Source organism: Hyperolius riggenbachi, chromosome 1 (assembly GCF_040937935.1).
Source record: "Hyperolius riggenbachi isolate aHypRig1 chromosome 1, aHypRig1.pri, whole genome shotgun sequence".
Taxonomy (NCBI): Eukaryota; Metazoa; Chordata; class Amphibia; order Anura; family Hyperoliidae; genus Hyperolius; species Hyperolius riggenbachi.
The window spans coordinates 440,237,485-440,257,708 of NC_090646.1; the positions used below are offsets into that span (position 1 = coordinate 440,237,485).

At 43.7% G+C, this 20,224-nt stretch overlaps 1 protein-coding gene across 5 annotated transcripts in view; it reads left to right on the plus strand.

Moving 5' to 3' along the window:
- SYK (spleen associated tyrosine kinase) overlaps positions 1 to 20,224 on the plus strand; it is a 218,170-nt gene that overhangs the window by 57,382 nt on the left and 140,564 nt on the right. For all 5 annotated transcript variants that reach the window (XM_068237920.1, XM_068237926.1, XM_068237936.1 and 2 more), the window contains exons 2-3: positions 3,227 to 3,669; positions 6,831 to 6,991. In XM_068237920.1, coding sequence (XP_068094021.1) covers positions 3,268 to 3,669; positions 6,831 to 6,991 — 563 coding nt within the window. In that variant the 5' untranslated portion in view covers positions 3,227 to 3,267. The remainder of the gene's footprint in view (positions 1 to 3,226; positions 3,670 to 6,830; positions 6,992 to 20,224) is intronic.

The window sequence follows — 20,224 nt, forward strand, 5'->3', positions numbered from 1 at the left end:
ACTGAAAACTGTCTAAAAGGTGCATGCTAAGAGGATGAGGCACAACCTCTGCTGGAACAAACCATTTAGAAAGTGCCCAAGGCTACCACCAACTATAAGCCACCCCCCACCCCACACATGCAATACCTAGCACTGAGCTAGTCGAGGATCTCAGTAACCTCAACATGAAAAAATAAATGTATTTCATTGACCATTTTCAAACTTTCATTTGGTGACCATTAGATGGTTTTTCTGTGGTTTAAATCTATAGATTTTGTTACGGTAGAGCTTTATGTCTTTGGGATATTAACAACCTAATGAAAGTTAAGTTTTAGTTATTCTAGTGAGGGTTTGTGCTACATTGTTGAGACTGTGATTCCTTGTGTGTATTACCTAATATAGAACACCCTTGAAATTTTGATTACAAATGACTTTACTACTGTGAATTATGCTGAAAAACTAAAACGTATATAGCCTCAGGGAACATGATGTGAAAGCATCATGGAGGCTGCCATCTTCATTCCCTTATAAATAATTCCAGTTGCCTGGCTGTCATGCTGACCTTTTGGCTTTAGCTATTTTTGAGTCACACACCTTAAACAAGAATGTAGCCGATAGAGTCAGACCAGAGTCAAAGCGTGTGATCTATTCTGCATGCTCATTCTGGACCAGCGACCTATCGTATTAGAGGCAGGGCATCAGCATGCAAGTGGCGAAGAAGTCATGCAAGTGGCATTGTTTATAAGAGAATAAGGTTGGCAGTCTCCATATTCCTAACCATTTTAGGTTCCCTTTACACCTGACCACTGTTTCAAGAGAGTTTTGGAAAAAACACACACACACATCACTATGATCTATAAATAAATAAATGCCTGTATTGTGGATTTTGAATTAGATTACCAAATTTGAAAAGAAAAAAATTTAAGTCTTGGCACCTTAAATATAGTTACAAGCTAGGGTAGGTATGCTCATCTTGCTTTCAGACCAGGATTGGGGGGGGGGGGGGGTGCGCTGAGGGATCTGGGAGGGTTTCTTATGCTAAACATTGGGCTGTTGATCAATGGTGAGGTCTACACTCTGGGACTCCTGATGTTGTTGGTTGCTTATGGTTTTTGATAGCTCTGCACAACATGTTTTTTCTTTTTTTCCTTCCTTTTTAGGCTCTTATTCAATGTGTTTTATATGGCAAAGGCAGTGATTATTGCTTTATGAGGTTACATAGTATGACCTACTTGTATGTCTCATTTGAGTATGCTGTCCATGTGTTATGATGTGATTGAAGATCTGTATACTTCTTTCTTTCTTTTTCGGCCAATAAAAAAAAGTTATCAAAAATATGCAAATGCTTTATTTCAGTTAAATTAATAAAGAATTTTCATTGTGCAAATACTAAAATATGAATATATGTAAAAGCATCAGCAAGCAAAGCTGAAGCAGAGATTTCCGCCAGTATATGTGCAATCTAAAGTAGTTAGCACTGCAGTGCCCCTGTAACAACCCACACAAAAGAAAAAAAAATACTGGTGGTCTGCCTGCTGTAAATCGCACACGTACGGTAAATGAGGACCACAGGAAATGGTCTTATTACAGCGCTGCTGTTTCTGTAGTTTTCTCATTTGCAAACCTACACAGAGTGCAATGTGTTTCCTAACATGTTTCTCCTCGGGATTATGTCTACATCATGTGATGCTATACAGGCATCATTGTTCTTGTATATCACAATTTAACTCTAGCTTTGCTACCCTTGCCATCCAACTTGCAGTGTGTGCATACATGATCTGTTGCCATTTTTTCCTGTAACCAACACAATACATCATGAATATACAGTACGTGATGACTGCACTCCTTAAGGCCCCTTTTACACATGCAGGTTAAACCTGCGTTGCGTTACCCTATTTTTGTGCAAGGGGGCGCAAAAGCAATGAAAGTCTATGAAGACTTTCACACTTATTGCAGTTCCTTGGGGTGTGCTGGAAGTGTCTGATCTGATGCAAGGGTAACAGCGTGTTACCGCAAGCACCGCATTTAGCACAGGTGCTTGGGGTAATGTAAGTCTATGGGCAATGCACCTAGTGTAAGCGACGGAGCACGGTGCACCATGGTGCGGATCAACGGGAATCCCAGAGACATACTTTCTGCCCAGCAGGGAGTATGTTACTGAGCGGAGGCGGGGCTGAGGATATGACCCTGTCACTACACTCTGCTGCAGGGTCATGTGTTTGCCATATTTTGCATTGTGGTGAGATGCGGAAAGAGCATTGCATCGGCACCGTAACTCAAAAAATAAGTATAAAACCGGCCTAAAGGATAACTCAACTTAAAGGTTCAGACAATAGAACTAGTGATAGCCAATACACTACACTCTTAGGAAAAATTGAGCTAAAATATAGCAGGGATCAGTTTATATGCATAAATGTTCTATTATCACTGATATATAGGTAATATCCGGTAAAATGCAGCTTCCCTTCTCTACCAGCAGCATACAATATGATGCAGAAGATATAGGTGCAAATATAAATGGCAGGACACATTTTCTGCCCATAGGCATTCCAATGCAAACATTCTATAAATAGTAGCCAGTAAAATACAGCTTCCCTTCTCTTGTAACACAGCATACAATGTGGTGCAGATATAATCTCCAACCCCCCCCCCCCCCCCCCCCAGACACAGGGGGAACTCACCGTTTAGTTGGACTCAGCGAGTCGTGATGCGCATTGAGGGCATTTATGGTGACCCTTCGACCCTCCTCGATCTCCCTCCGTGGCCAGCAGTGGCCAGCTAATCCACATAGATGGGCACATTAAAGAACAGAAGCCTTCATAGTTTCATTCCGCCAAGGTCCAGTGGCTGCTAAGGTACAGTGGCTGCTGAAGTAAGGCCTAGTGGGTATTTGGGGTGCCAACATTTAGTTTGTGTTGAATTGCAGTCAGAACCAAGATCTATGTTTGTGCCAAGTTGCAGTAAGTGCTGAGCAGTACTGGGTGCCAGGTTGCAATGGGTGCTAAGCAGTATTGGGTGTAAAGTTGCAGTGGGTACTAAGTTGCAGCAGTTGCCAAGTAGTACTAGGTGCCAAGTTGCAGTGAGTGCTGAGCACTAGTACTGGGTGCCGATTTGATATAGGTGCTGAGTAGTATTGGATTCTTTGTTGCTGTGGGTGATAAGCAGTACTAGGTGCTAAGTTGGACTGCTAAGCAGTATTGGAGAATGGAAAATAATCATGCCATTTTTTTTCTCTTTAATTGTCTAGGTGACTGAAATTACATTGGTTTCTGAATATCGTCAGGTACTATGGCTGACGGCACAATTCATTTGCCCTACTTTTTTGGTAACATAACACGTGAAGAAGCTGAGGACTTCCTAAAGCAAGGAGGTAGGAGTGAGGGCTTGTATTTATTACGCCAAAGTCGAAATTATCTTGGAGGTTATGCCCTTTCAGTGTGCCATGGACGAAAATTTTACCACTATACAATCGAAAGGGAGTTAAGTGGAACATATGCAATAGCTGGAGGCATTTCTCATAACTCTCCTGCTGAGCTTGTCAACTATCATGCCCATGAAAATAGTGGACTTGGCTGCTTGTTGAAGAAACCTTACAATCGCCCTTCTGGTGTTCAACCCAAAATAGGACCCTTTGAAGACCTCAAAGAGAACCTTATAAGAGAATATGTTCAACAAACATGGAATTTACAGGTAAGCTATACCTTGTACTCTCGTAACATAACCAGATTACCTTTAGTTCTTAACTTCAAAATAAGATATCACATAGTGGAGGTCCAGCCCACACCCCTCTTTGCAAAGGTCAGTGATGAGCTATCCATTGATGCATTGATTCTTCCTCTGAGATGCAATAAGTCATCAAATAATCTTACAAAGTTATTTGCTATATATTTTTTTTGGGTTACATCATGTTCATATTCAGTAGTGATGCATTGTGGATAACCACATTTGCTCACTTAAAGTAAACCTGAGATGGGAAAAAAGAGCTTATATTCATACCTGGGGCTTCCTCCAGCCCCCTCCAAGCTGATTGCTCCTTCAATGTCCTCCTCCGCCACCAGGATCGTCCACAACTGGCCCTGGAAAGTCCTCCGGTCTGGGGCTTTCTGTGCATGCGTGGCAAGGCCGCACGCCCTCACCACTCTCCTGTCTCCTGGAGCAAACTGCGCCTGCACAGTACTACTGAATGCTCCCAGCAACAGGTGCATGACAGGAGAGCGCACATGGCAGGACTGCACCTGTGCCAACTGGCCCTGACTAGAGGATTTTCCGGGGCCAATTGCTGATGATCCAGGTGAAGGAGGAGGACGGCAAGGAGCGATCAGCTTGGAGGGGGCTAGAGGAGGATGCTCCAGGTATGTATATTTTCCCCCCTGCCCACTCTTTAAAGCTAAATTATTGCAAATACCTTCTGTTTTAAGAAGGCAGATTACACTGAGTGTTGCTTTTTAGTAGCAGGGTTTTTCAGTCTCTTTTAGTCCCCTTTACCTTCCAGTGGTTTGAGGTCACCCCGAGCTGCTTGGGTATTATATTCACGTGTTTTTGAGAGCCTCGAATTCCATGTAAAAATGCACTAGATTCCTTGACAGTAGCAGAGCCTAAATGAGCTTCACAAAGGTCAAGTGCCATTCATTCATTTTGCTTCAGTTGTCTGGGTGAATGGGATATTTACAGTCGTGCTCAGGATGTGAACTGCAGCAGTGTAAGATGTGCAGATATCAACTAGGCCAAGCTCAGGTGACCACTTTACCAGTGAAATATTGGGTTTCTTTCACTGTATGCTTAGGTTATACTCTATATTAGTTATAGTCTAATTTACAGTATACTCTAATTTAGTCTATATTGTGAAGTTCCTGCATATCAGTTTTGCAGCATTTGTCTGAATCTGAGGAGATCGTCTAGTCTATACACATCAGAAATAAATCCACTCTTTGTACGTGTTCCATTAAAAAAAAATCTTTTTGCAGGATTGCTATTAAAAATAATATTCAGTTAAAAGTACAGGCAGTAGTTCAGTAACCCATTTCCTGTAGACATGTCCTCCCAGGTAATGCGGTGCTCTTCTGTTTATGTGATGCAAGCCATGGAAGCAGGTGTCATACCTACCAGTGTTGGCACTTCCATCATGGTTTTTGTCAGACTTCCTCAGCGATGGGCCATCTCTAAATGATGCTCCTCTCCTTACAATCTTACAACCAATCCTAACCTGCTACATAAACCCTTACCCTTTATGTAAAGTTTTACGGAAACCAAAACAACCCCTATCCCCCCCCCCATTCCTTCCTAATGCTTAACTATAACCACTTACCGTAGTTATCCTAATGAACAAGCCTTCCATATGCCTAACACTAAACTTCCTAATCCTAAGCGATACACATTACACATAACCTCTCCCGAGTCCCAATCCTATCCCCTAGCCCTCCTAGAATAATGCCTAACTGACTGATATTCAGATTCTGTTGTCTTGGTTTCTATGTGATTGATTTGGGTGCTGGCACTCAGCTACACTAAAATCATAGGGTTCAGTCATTCAGCTATTTATCATCATTATCAAGTGAATAGCAGTACCCAATAAACAGGCACGGAATTCACCTGCTATACCCCAAAGGGTCTATACAGCTTCTAAACCAGAGTTAAAAACAAAAACAGCACTAGGCAATATAAACTATACCACTCTTGTAGCACATGCTGGTTAAATCTCACTCTGACACAGAGACAGTAGAACTGGGCTCAGTGCCCCTAGCATTTGGGTCAGGTATTTTTCTAGCATTTTGGTAGCCCTGTAAATATCCAGGTGTGAATTTTCTGTATATTTCAATGGTGAAATTCAAACTGGCATATAAAGATAGCATTGGACTGACTGTGCATTTAAAAAAATAATCCCTGAACCTCTTCTTCCTGTGTTTGGGTAGCGATTGGGCCAAATGCCACTATTAACCAGTAGCCGCGTTTGCGGCAGTATATCTACGCCCCGCGGGAAGACTGTTCCCGTTCCAGAGGTGTAGATATTTATCTTCTGATTCCTATGCGCATGCCTGCGACCCCCCCCCCCCCTACCCCCTTCAAGGTGTTTCAAGCCTAGCTTTTGCTACTTTCGCTGCAAGGGCCTGCATAGCAAAAGGAATGTTTACTTTTGCAAAAATGACATGTACTTTTACCAACTTTCTACTACTCATCATCATCCACACTTTTGTGACTACAACTCACTGATCTGCCAGCATTTTTTTTTGCACAATTTAGAACCACTGTTAGACACTGCACATGCTATACAAATGAATGTCAGCATAGTACTGTGCATTGTGACATGTGTGTTACCAGAAGATGTTATTTTGTAAATCCATTGTGAAGTGGTGCATGCACATAAAACATAAAAAAACATACTCAGTCTGAACTTGGCCTTAGCCCTCATAGCATGAAAACTGTTATAGCAATGAGCATGTTAACCCATGATATCCAGAAATGCAACCAAATGTGGCCATTGCAACACAGAAATGAGAACATGTCCATACAAATGTATGGTAGGAAAAATGTGACAGATCTGACAGGTGTTGGACTAGTCCATCTCCTCATGGGGCTTCTCAGGGTTTTATTTATTTTCAAAAGCACTTACTGCGCAGAAGTTTCCCAATTCAACTAGCAAGTGCAAACAGGTAGGGAGACCCCCTAACATCTTTATATAAATAATTTCTAGGGAATTGTATAATCCTATCCTAACATTTATTTGCTGCTTTTCTCTTGTTGGACTCAAAACGCCGCCCTGCAGTGTTAGGAAGTATTGTCAATGAGGTTTTAAATATTGTTTTTTGATCTCAAGTGGAAGCAGTTTTATTATACTCATGTTTATTTCTTCAAAGGGTGAAGCACTTGAACAGGCCATTATCAGTCAAAAACCTCAGCTAGAAAAGCTAATTGCTACCACTGCTCATGAAAGAATGCCTTGGTTCCACGGGACTATCTCACGCGATATATCGGAACAGAAACTTTTACAAGGAGCAAAAGCCAATGGAACGTTTCTGTAAGTAAATATTACTTAAAGACCCATGTCAGTCTGAATGAACAGTAGAATTAGAAATGGTTGTGGAAAAGTTTACTCATAATTATCACTGGTGATAGGAAATACTTATCCATGTTATATATGTGAATAATAGCTCCATAAATCAGTGATTCATTTTGAGTAGTGATGGAGTTTGGCACCAGGAAACGTGCATTCCTGTCAAGATTAGGACATTTGCAACCACTGACATTTGAACATTTTTGCAGAGCATTCAGTGGTGGTGAATTTTAGTCCCAAAAATGCCTAGCCTTTTAGCTAAGGTCAGCTGGTCAATAGGGGTTAATGTTACACTGGGATGTATGCATTCGCCATTTGCTTTTGCTATGTGGGGTTGTCATATAGCAGACAATATCAGTTGTTTAGTTCCCCCAGTACAGATCTTTGCAATCTTCAGTTGTTTTGCCGATGCCAAGGTGCTGGTTTACGAGCAGGATTATCCTCCAGGCAACCTAGGCAGGCGCTTGGGGGCTAGTGGGTGTTAATGGGCCCACCTGCCATGTTTTTTTTACCTCTCTCTCTATTTCAGCTAACCAAAAGGACCACAAGTTGTCCCCAAATCGACTATTCTGCCTAGGGCCCCATTTCATTTTAATCCATGTCTGGTTCGTACAAGTAGATGCAATTTCCATATGCATATATTTCGGAACTTTATCCTTGACCACTGTTGAATTTGTGACCCTATTGCCTTTTCCTCATAGTCAGTATGAATACATGATACACTGTCACTAAGGTGTGGTGTAGCTGACAGGACAATCACCATCTCCCCATAAAGCCATGGGATTTTATCTCCAGCAGCAGCAGCTGTCAGTCACAGAGGAGTAGATAGTTTCATTATTTTTTTGCAAAAACGACAGTATTTTTTTTTTTTTTTACCAAACTGTTAAGAGTAATTCATTTAAAACAATCTTGTATTAGATGCATTTAACCACTTGCCGACCGCACGCTTATACCGTGCGTCGGCAAAGTGGCAGCTGCAGGACCAGCGACGCAGTACTGCGTCGCCAGCAGCAGGCTGATTAATCAGGAAGCAGCCGCTCGTGCGAGCGGCTGCTTCCTGTCAATTCACGGCGGGGGGCTCCGTGAATAGCCTGCGGGCCGCCGAGGGCGGCTCGCAGGCTAAATGTAAACACAAGCGGAAATAATCCGCTTTGTTTACATTTGTACGGCGCTGCTGCGCAGCAGCGCCGTAAGGCAGATCGGTGATCCCCGGCCAATCAGCGGCCGGGGATCGCCGCCATGTGACAGGGGACGTCCTGTCACTGGCTGCACAGGACGGATAGCGTCCTGTGCAGCCCAGATCTCCCGGGGGAGCAGGTAGGAGAGGGAGGGGGGAGAATGTCGCCGCGGAGGGGGGCTTTGAGGTGCCCCCCCCCGCAACATGCCTGCAGGTAGGAGCGATCAGACCCCCCCTGCACATCATCCCCATAGGGGGAAAAAAAGGGGGGCGATCTGATCGCTCTGTGTGGCCGCGGATCTGTGCTGGGGGCTGCAGAGCCCACCCAGCACAGATCCAAACAAACAGCGCTGGTCCTTAAGGGGGGGTAAAGGGTGGGTCCTCAAGTGGTTAAAAGACTGAGACTGAACTGTGGCTTTAAGGGAAGTACACATATCCAGATGTCATAATCAAAAGACAAAGAAGATGGGTGGAGGTTGGATGTGTGGTAACAATAATATACAGAAACCTCATAAGCATCATGCAATGCAGAAGGGGAACCTCCAAGGTCTCCATGTTTCAAGCAGAAAAATATTACATTTAACTCTCAGCTGCTATTTCTTCTGTTTTATCGAGTGAAAAATATATTTGGGCAAATACATTATAACTAAGTGCAGGTAATCCACAGAGAGGACAAGCTAGTTCTCAGGAGAGATGGAAAAGGCTGTGCCAAACTGCTACAAGCACCCCTAAACAGGTGCTGTTGTATCATGCTTATCCAGACAATTAAAGATCCCTAAACAGGTGCTGTTGTATCATGCAGACAATTAAAGACAATATACCTCTTTTACCAGGTATTTAAATAATTAACATCTGCACGATAAGATGCCCATTCACTCGTTGATTTTACCTATCAATTCTCTACAAATTCAATCTTTCTGATTAAATCTGCTTTAAATCGGTGCTCTAACATGGCTGCCCCTAATTTCAATCGATTTTCATCTGAAATTGATTGAATTTATTGATTGGACGGTAACATGTTGATTAATAGGGGGTGAAGTGGTAGCGAGGGTAGATTGAAGGCATATTACATAGAGCAGAGCAACACTGAAATTCGACAGATATTCAATAGATTTCATGCTGAAATCTATTGAATATCTATGTGCAGTGTGTGGAAAGAATAGATCTCTTTCTGATCAGATTCCCATCAGAGAGGGATCTAACAGTTTGGGACTAGAGATGGGCCGAACGGTTCGCCGGCGAACGGTTCCCGGCGAACTTCGGTGGTTCGCGTTCGCCTCCCGCAGGCGAACGTTTCCGGAAGTTCGGTTCGCCCCACAATGCACTATGAGGGTCAACTTTGACCCTCTACATCACAGTCAGCAGGCCCAGTGTAGCCAATTAGGCTACACTAGCCCCTGGAGCCCCACCCCCCTTATATAAGGCAGGCAGCGGCGGCCATTACGGCCACTCGTGTGCCTGCATTAGAGAGAGTAGGGCGAGCTGCTGTCTGTCTCTCATAGGGAAAGATTAGTTAGGCTTAGCTTTTCCTGGCTGCATACCTGTTCAGTGATCCTGTCACTGCATACCTGTTCTGTGAACCCACCCACCACTGCATACCTGTTCAGTGATCCTGCCACTGCATTCCTGTTCTGTGAACCCACCACTGCATACCTGTTCTGTGAACCCACTCACCACTGCATACCTGTTCAGTGATCCTGCCACTGCATACCTGTTCTGTGAACCCACCCACCACTGCATACCTGTTCAGTGATCCTGCCACTGCATACCTGTTCTGTGAACCCACCACTGCATACCTGTTCTGTGATCCTGCCACTGCATACCTGTTCTGTGAACCCACCCACCACTGCATACCTGTTCAGTGATCCTGCCACTGCATACCTGTTCTGTGAACCCACCACTGCATACCTGTTCTGTGAACCCACCCACCACTGCATACCTGTTCAGTGATCCTGCCACTGCATACCTGTTCTGTGAACCCACCCACCACTGCATACCTGTTCAGTGATCCTGCCACTGCATACCTGTTCTGTGAACCCACCCACCACTGCATACCTGTTCAGTGATCCTGCCACTGCATACCTGTTCTGTGAACCCACCACTGCATACCTGTTCTGTGAACCCACCCACCACTGCATACCTGTTCAGTGATCCTGCCACTGCATACCTGTTCTGTGAACCCACCCACCACTGCATACCTGTTCAGTGATCCTGCCACTGCATACCTGTTCTGTGAACCCACCACTGCATACCTGTTCTGTGAACCCACCACTGCATACCTGTTCTGTTCAGTGGACCCGCCACTGCATACCTGTTCTGTTCAGTGGACCCGCCACTGTATACCTGTTTAGTGAACCCGCCACTGCATACCTGTTCTGTTCAGTGAACAGTTTGGTGTGTCAGTGTGAAGCAGTACCTTAATTACACTACCTGATTGATGTATACACATGCAAGATGTTTTAAAGCACTTTAGGCCTGTCATTTAGCATTCAATATGATTTCTGTCCTTAAAACGCTGCTTTGCGTCAAATCCAGATTTTTCCCGGGGACTTTTGGCGTGTATCCCACTCCGCCATGCCCCCCTCCAGGTGTTAGACCCCTTGAAACATCTTTTCCATCACTTTTGTGGCCAGCATAATTATTTTTTTTTTCAAAGTTCGCATCCCCATTGAAGTCTATTGCGGTTCGCGAACTTTAACGCGAACCGAACCTTCCGCGGAAGTTCGCGAACCCGGTTCGCGAACCTAAAATCGGAGGTTCGGCCCAACTCTATTTGGGACATCTGGCATCCTATGGCCACCATAAAGCGGAACTGAAGTCAGTTTATCTACTTCATCCCCTATGAGAGCACAGTTGGTAACTTACACAACATGTTAACAACATGTTTACTTTAACAACAACAGTTGGCTGATGGTGTAATGGTTAAGGGCTCTGCCTCTGACACAGGAGACCAGGGTTTGAATCTCGGCTCTGCCTGTTCAGTAAGCCAGCACTAATTCAGTAGGAGACCTTTGGCAAGTCTCCCTTACACTGCTACTGCCAATATAGCGCGCCCTAGTGACTGCTGCTCTGCTCTGGCGCTTTGAGTCCGCAGGGAGAAAAGCGCAATATAAATGTTATTTGTCTTGTCTTGTCTTGTCATGTTTACATGTAAAAGGGTAAAGCTGAATACTCGCCTGACGACACAGGAAGATGGATCCCAGCGACGCCCCCTGAAGACAAGCGCTCCCCGATCCATCTTCCTGCGTGCGGGTACACACGATGGCACATGACAGGTGCAAACAGGAAGTCAAGCGATCATGGTACACTGCATGGAGTCATTGGGGATCTCAGAGATTCGATCCGCCATGATGGTTGTTACCATGATGGTCGTTACCGCCACGTGTCAGCAAACATTATTCCTGTAATTGCACGTCTGTACCAATGTTACGGGATTGCGGGAACGATCAGGAGCAGTACTACTACGCAGGTGCAGTACCCTTTTGGCGATATGGTCACATTCGCTTGCTGGGCAGATGTACACCCGCTCATGCTCAGAAGATGCCGACCCATCGAAGGTCGGCAATCCCTCAGAGGCTTAGGGCGGGACCAGTAGAAGACCGGAGCTGTGGCAAGGGACACAAACTTCTAGGGGCTGTAAGAAGCCACAGGTAAGTAAACCTAGATTTAATTAGTCTCTTCGGCTATCCTTTAATAAGTATGAACCCTGCCTAGTTGTCTTTTATTTGCCTGTCTTCTGTGTGAGTAGAGATTGGATAGAATACAAATTCCCCATTCATCACTATCACTGAGTATTGCGTAAAGGAAAATTCTCCTAATACAGGATGTGCATCTCTCTGACCCATGAAGCAGCAGCAGAGCTAGGAAAATGAAAGCCACTAGTTGCCGAACAGTTAGCAACAGCTGTGTTAATAAATCAGTTGCTAGCTAATTGATCTGCAGCTAGTAGATTAATGCTACGTACACACTTGCGATAACGATCGTTCGCTAGGAACGATAATTGAAAGACGAACGATACGGCAATGATAGAAATTCAACGATGGGATGCAGCGATCATCATACACATTTTAACGATCGTTCTCGCAGAAAAGAACGATCAGAAGGAAATGTTGCGTACATATTTATATAAAATTAAATAAAACACACTAACATGGATTTACAATAGACACAAATATATGATTGTTAACTTGAAAACAAAGTTTAATTGAATTGAGCAATGTAACAATCTTTACGGCCGCGCTACACAGGAAGTACGGAAGGTGGGCAGAATTCAACGCAGGCGCATTGGCCCTTGTAACGATCTTTCTCGGCCGATGTCTGTACACACTATAGTTTTGTAACGATTGTCGGTAGATACGATCCGTCAGGTTAGATATTTCCATCTTCCCGATGTCGTTCTTTTGTCGTTCGTGTTAATGATCGTTGGGTAAAGCTTTTCCCCGATTGTCGGCGGAACGATCGTTAATTAGCGGTTTCAAACGACCATAGTCGCCAGTGTGTACGCAGCATAAGGCCTCTTTTCCATGGCCTGTTGATAGGCAGTGAAATGCTCTCACAACTGCTCACTGCTGCCTGGTAACTGCTTGCTGAGTACACAGTTCAACAGTCCGTTGGAAAGAGGGCTTAATTTTCTAGATTGCTTCCAATGTATGTCCATATTCAATTAAATTTTCTCTTGAGATTTCTCCAAGGAGATACATTTTCATCTTATCTGCAAAAAAACCCCTTTTTTTTTTCTTTTAAATAGTAGGTAAAAAAAAGTAATAGCAACCTTATTTTAAGTATTTTCCTGCTGGGGGGCTTAAATGGTATTTTATGTATAGGGTGTTAAAACATCTCCTGTTAGAAAACTCAGAAAAAATGTAATTGATAAGGACCAGTGTAGATCTGCTTCGAGAACCATTTTCACATTTACCGTGCTGCGTCACATTGCGATGAACAAAAACGATGCATCCCTGTGGGGCTATCACATTGATCGCAGTGCAGCAGGTCCCAACCCAGTAAGGCACAGTAACAATGCAACGTGCATGTTTACCACATGAGGCATACTTTCATTGTACTGTATGCCACACTTTATATTTGCGCCACAGTTTTATTGTGCAGAGTGGCGTTTTCAGGACCGATTGTAGAAGAATCGCACCACAAATGACTATCTGGAATATGGAAGAGGCCTAACACTTTCTGAAAAAGTCCAAAATAAGTATGCACATCAGGTAACCCGACATCACTGGCAGCATGCTTACAGCAGTTTGATGAAGCCACCAAAACAAAATATTAGCATGACACATTGGTAATACAGAGATAATATTACCCCCCCCCCCCCCCGCCTAATATTAACTTCCGATTTCCTTTAGGCCAGTTCTACACCTGGCCATTGCATTTTGGATGCGAAGCTCTGGCCCCATTGCATTACAATGCACAAAACATCATTCATATGACCAGAGGGCACCAACAGGGTCATATGCATAGCGCCGCCCCTCAAATCCCAGTACACCCTTTGCCGCCCCTCGCCCAGTGACATATTCTCTGCTGTACATGAATTACATCACTGGGATTCCTCCACGCATGTGCACCACACCGCCGCCGCCAACATATTTAACATTTCTGTCGACCATTCACTTTCATTACTTCCGCCATCGTGTCGCCGCAGAATTCCCACAGTAACGCACTGTTGACTGCGCAGCACCTGAGTAGGCACTTTTGTTGCAATATGACACCGTAAGTGTGCTAGCCCTCATTGCCTTGCATTGTCATTGCATTACCCTGCGTTAAAACATAAGGCATAAATTAGATTCTGTATCTGTAAATACAAAATATACTGCTGCTTAGGCCTAATCAAACCTAAGTGATTTTAACAAATGCTACTTTTCTGCAGGTAGTTAAGAATACACATCGCTCAGCAGTCAGTTTATTTATAAAAATGCTGTGTAAGGCAGATGCTTGTGAATAATGCATTGCATAGTCTTAGCTACAGTGCCAGAGTACAGTTCAAAGTCTATAAAACATTAACTCGATCTCTGCCTACTGAAAACTTCAACATTTTGACAAGGTTCAACATGCTGTTATTTTTACCTAGCAAAATTGTCACAGCTGTAAGACAAATCGTATGACTACTAAAGAAAGAATAATCAGAAATAGCAGTGAAGCAGGATTGGAGGAGAATGGAAACTTCTCAAAAATGACTTTAAAAAAATGTGTAAAAAAAGTTGTGTTACTTCAAAAAAACAAAGAAAAACTGAATGTAAGGGCCAGCAATGTGAAGCTGTGCATACAGCAGCGGCATTGCTAGGCTTCTACTAACACACTAAAGAATATAAACCATGTGCCATATAAGGTAGATGCATGATACTGGAGTGCCATTGGTCCTAGGGAGTGCCATTCGTTCTGGGGGGGGGGGGCATTTAAGCCACCCTCCTGAACTAAGCCATGCCTCCAGAATGAAGCAACACTCCCACTGGTGTTGGGTCTTCTTCTGTCCCTTTGTGCCTCCTGTCTCTTTGTGCCTCCCTCAGCACCCATTGCCACCTCTGGACCCTGTGCCTCCTATCTCCATGTGCCTTTTTCAGTCCTCCTGTGTGTCCAGAGATGGATTAAGGTGAAATGGTGTGCCAGGCAAGAAACGACTTTGGGCTCACCCTTGATGGCCACCTAGCTTTTTTGGCAAGATTTGTTGGGGGCTAGCAAAAAATGGGCCCCTTGTCTAGGCCCTAGGCATCTGCGTGTGGATGATCAGACTCTGTGCGCCTCTCGCTTTGCCTCACCCTGTCCCCTTTGTACCTCCCTGTCCCACTATCGGTTTCTGTCCCCCTCCTGCACTCTCCCAGTTCAGTGTGTAAAGGCAGAGTAAAGCGCAGCAGAAGCTGTACTCTAACCTCCCCTCTGGAGTTCAGTGCTGTGCCTGTGCGATCATCCTGTATGTTTTCTCCTCCCTCTAGTGCTGGCACCTCATACTCCTCATGTAGCGCGTAATCATACTAATTCAATTCTCAAGAGGTAGCACTCACAGTTTGTATATACTATCCATTTCAATCCAGTCCATAAAACAACATCTAGTATATTATATCCTAAAAAATGCCAAATTGCACTCTCTGCATAGACAGTTCAGCAACAGCCAGTGTGAACCTGTCCTCAGTTCCACTTGCATCACTATTTCAACAAACTGCAATCCTTCCTTTTCCTTAGGTAGTTCAATGGTCACTTCCTTCCTATATGCACAGGCCACCACCACACCCTTTTGTGGTTAACTCACCACAATTTCTGACCCAATCTAGGGGTCTGAAGTGCCTTGGGACCGTTCCTGGGTCGTCCCTCACCACTCAGGCAGTCTTTAGGTCCCTCTTCTTATTCTAATACTTGTCACTGGTCCACTTATGATGATCACCCTCAATAAAAATATTGCACATAGCGTGATACTGCTAAAACATTTTATTACAATAAAATCATTTTGCACTCACATGTCCCAAATCGTATATAAGGCATAGAGTTTTACAGAATGGGCTCTCCCCTGTATGTTGGCCGGCTGGCAGGTTTCCGTATCCAGGCTCAATCACGTCACCTCTGCCGTTTGAGCATTTGATTGTATGTGAGAGAGGGCAAACTGGTCTATGCTGATGTTATTACAGCTGTGAGCGCATACCTCTTTTATAAAAAAAAAAACATAATCATACGAACATGCGGTAGGAGATGCTGGGCACTAGGTTGAGTGGTGAGCGGACAGGCGGAAGCACAGCTTATGTTACGTTATATTTTGCATTTACACACTTATCTTGGGGGGGGGGGGGGGTAGTACAGGAAGGGGGTGTGCAACAAAATGCGACAGGATCGGCGTGTTGTTTATAGCTCAGGGACTTCCTGCATTATTCATCCACCTTATACGCCTCATACATGGTCCATATCCTTTGGGTGTTTTTTTTTTTTTGTTTTTGTTTTTTTTTGGGAGGGGGGGGTGACAAAGCTCTGCTGGCCTGGAGTGGCAAAAATGCTAAAAATGGCCGTGCTGTACAGGAACCCTATATGCAGCAGGGGAGCCTGTACGACAGACATTTTCAGCCTGCTGAAGTACATAGCATTCTTGGTGTCCTTAGAGCTCCTTATGGAATGGACATGGAACAGATGCAGTTTTTGCCCCTTTTGTGGCAACTACAGCTACTTTTGACAAAAATGTCCACACTGAACATTTAAATGTATAACCAGTCCTGGCATAAAACCACAGCCCGAGACTTTTACAGGGAGTGCAGAATTATTAGGCAAATGAGTATTTTGACCACATCATCCTCTTTATGGATGTTGTCTTACTCCAAGCTGTATAGGCTCGAAAGCCTACTACCAATTAAGCATATTAGGTGATGTGCATCTCTGTAATGAGAAGGGGTGTGGTCTAATGACATCAACACCCTATATCAGGTGTGCATAATTATTAGGCAACTTCCTTTCCTTTTTGCAAAATGGGTCAAAAGAAGGCCTTGACAGGCTCAGAAAAGTCAAAAATAGTGAGAAATCTTGCAGAGGGATGCAGCACTGTTAAAATTGCAAAGCTTCTGAAGCGTGATCATCGAACAATCAAGCATTTCATTCAAATTAGTCAACAGGGTCGCAAGAAGCGTGTGGGAAAGCCAAGAAGCAAAATAACTGCCCATGAACTGAGAAAAGTCAAGCGTGCAGCTGCCAAGATGCCACTTGCCACCAGTTTGGCCATATTTCAGAGCTGCAACATCACTGGAGTGCCCAAAAGCACAAGGTGTGCAATACTCAGAGACATGGCCAAGGTAAGAAAGGCTGAAAGACGACCACCACTAAACAAGACACACAAGCTGAAACGTCAAGACTGGGCCAAGAAATATCTCAAGACTGATTTTTCTAGTTTTATGGACTGATGAAATGAGAGTGAGTCTTGATGGGCCAGATGGATGGGCCCGTGGCTGGATTGGTAAAGGGCAGAGAGCTCCAGTCCGACTCAGACGCCAGCAAGGTGGAGGTGGAGTACTAGTTTGGGCTGGTATCATCAAAGATGAGCTTGTGGGGCCTTTTTGGGTTGAGGTTGGAGTCAAGCTCAACTCCCAGTCCTACTGCCAGTTTCTGGAAGACACCTTCTTCAAGCAGTGGTACAGGAAGAAGTCTGCATCCTTCAAGAAAAACATGATTTTTATGCAGGATAATGCTCCATCACACGCGTCCAAGTACTCTACAGCGTGGCTGGCAAGAAAGGGTATAAAAGAAGAAAAACTAATGACATGGCCTCCTTGTTCACCTGATCTGAACCCCATTGAGAACCTGTGGTCCATCATAAAATGTGAGATTTACAAGGAGGGAAAACAGTACACCTCACTGAACAGTGTCTGGGAGGCTGTGGTTGCTGCTGCACGCAATGTTGATGGTGAACAGATCAAAACACTGACAGAATCCATGGATGGCAGGCTTTTGAGTGTCCTTGCAAAGAAAGGTGGCTATATTGGTCACTGATTTGTTTTTGTTTTGTTTTTGAATGTCAGAAATGTATATTTGTGAATGTTGAGATGTTATATTGGTTTCACTGGTAAAATTAAATAATTGAAATGGGTATATATTTGTTTTTTGTTAAGTTGCCTAATAATTATGCACATAATAGTCACCTGCACACACAGATATCCCCCTAAAATAGCTAAAACTAAAAACAAACTAAAAACTACTTTCAAAAATATTCAGCTTTGATATTACTGAGTTTGTTGGGTTCATTGAGAACATGGTTGTTGTTCAATAATAAAATTATTCCTCAAAAATACAACTTGTCTAATAATTCTGCACTCCCTGTATAGTACAGTATGTATCTGTATAACGTTTTTATAAATAAAAGGCATTGTTTAACAGTACATGCAAATATGATTTTTACTTTATTTTTTATGCACCAGTTGACAATGTGATGCACTGCAAGCTACCAGAATGGTTGTCTCTGTACATTTTCTGTGGTTTCTCGGCCTGTAGGAACTTTGCATGTAGCTTCCTGTGTTAATGACCAGAGATACAAAAGCACTGTCTTGACTTGTTAAATAGAACTGACCTTGAATTAGTTCCACAGAGAATGTTACTTTGTCTTAAAACATAAAGTGGGCCACTTATGAAACTTAAACCACGGGTGTCAAACTCAAAGCCCTCCTTGCCATTTTTGTGCCCCTCGAAAACTTTAAAGAAGATCTGTGGTAAATTTACAGCACATTAAAATAAACATATTACTTCTATTTTCGCAGCTCCCCGCTGCCAATAAATAACAAAGCGGACCCAAACCAAACTTTTTTTAATTCACAATATTTAGTTGCGCCACACTGACACATACAAAGATAAATAAACACTCCTTTTGCCTATGAGCATTTCAGTGCATGCTTTTCACCCTTCTCTTTTCATAACTAGTGTTATACAGGTGGCAGCCATTAGCAATGCCTCCTTTGCTGGACACTATCTACTCCACCAGTTTGCCGGATTCTGTCCCGGCAATATGAAAGTAAGGGAGGGGTTCCCCCAATAAATGTAAACTATTTTATATTTGTAATCGTGTAGCTGAAAAAAGGCTGCTATTTATTATTATAATTTAGAAAATAGATTTTATTTCTGAAATCTTCTATTTTTAATTTGGGTCCACTTTAATATAATTTTTAAACCTTTGGGCAAGAGGCTTCCAATGTAAAGTGCTTCCGGGTCAATACACAGTCTCCCTGTACTGCTGTGCACCAAAGATAAGCTGAGCTGAAGCCACACGAGGCAGATCTCCCTCCCCCTGCTGTCTGGAGCTTGCAGAAAGGTCAGGTATGACTCATTAGATGATGTGCAGCAGGGGTAGGGAGAGACAGATATCAGGGAGGAACAGCTGCTGCATTGTCTGCCTCTTCCTACAGCACAATATTCGCCTAACTAGACGAATAATTATAAAGGAGCAGGAGAGGGACAGCACAGCTGTTTCTACAGGAGACAGGGAAACAAAGCTTTTTACTTTTGAAAGGAACATATCGATTCATTTAAATTGCATTTCGAAAAAGGGCCACAGAACCCCTTTAAAGGACCTCTGTTGCGAAAATCTTAAAATTTAAAATATATGTAAACATATACAAATAAGAAGTACGTTTCTTCCACCTGTGAAAAATGAGCCATAAATTAATTTTCTCCTATGTTGCTGTCACCGACAGTAGGTAGTAGAAATCTGATATTACAGACATGTTTTGAACTAGTCCAACTTTCATGGGGGATTCTCAGCATGACCTTTTTTTTTTTTTTTTTTTTTACCACTTGAGGACCGCAGTGTTAAACCCCCCTAGTGACCAGGCCATTTTTAGTTAATTGGGCCACTGCAGCTTTAAGGCCAAGCTGCAGGGCCGCAAAACACAGCACACAAGTGATTCCCCCCCCCACACACACACACACACACAGAGCTCTCTGTTGGTGGGATCTAATCGCCCCCACATGTTTTTTTTTTATCTTTTATAAATATTGACGTCTTTTATTTTTAGATAAATTTTACTATTTTTTTTTTTTTTTTTACAAGTTACCCTCCCTCCCTCCTTCCCTCCAGCCGGCCAATCACGCGATCGGCTGTCATAGGCTTCAGCCTGAGAGCCAATCCCTCTCCTGTGGGCCAGGGAGACAGCTGTGTCACACAACTGTCCCCAGTACAGCGCTGCTGCAAATTGCAGCGCTGTAATAAGTAAAACAGTCTCCGCTGCTCAGAGACTAAAGGCGGGGCGGAGCTCCGCCCCCAAGCACGAGATGCGCGCGCAGTCTGCGTGCGATCTCCTGCTAGCCCCATAGAAGACCGTTCACTCCAATCAGCGTGGCGCGGTCCTGGGGCTGCCACACTGCTCACGCCAATTGGCGTGGAGCAGTCGACAAGTAGTTAAAGACACATCCCTGAAAAAGATTTATACAAATCTTTGGAGCAACTGCCATTCACTAAGTGCTTTTGAAAATTACGAAGACCCTGAGAACCCCCATGAGGAGATGGGCTAGTGCAAAACCTGTTGGTTCTGTCAGATTTCTACTACTTACTGTAAGTGACCTCA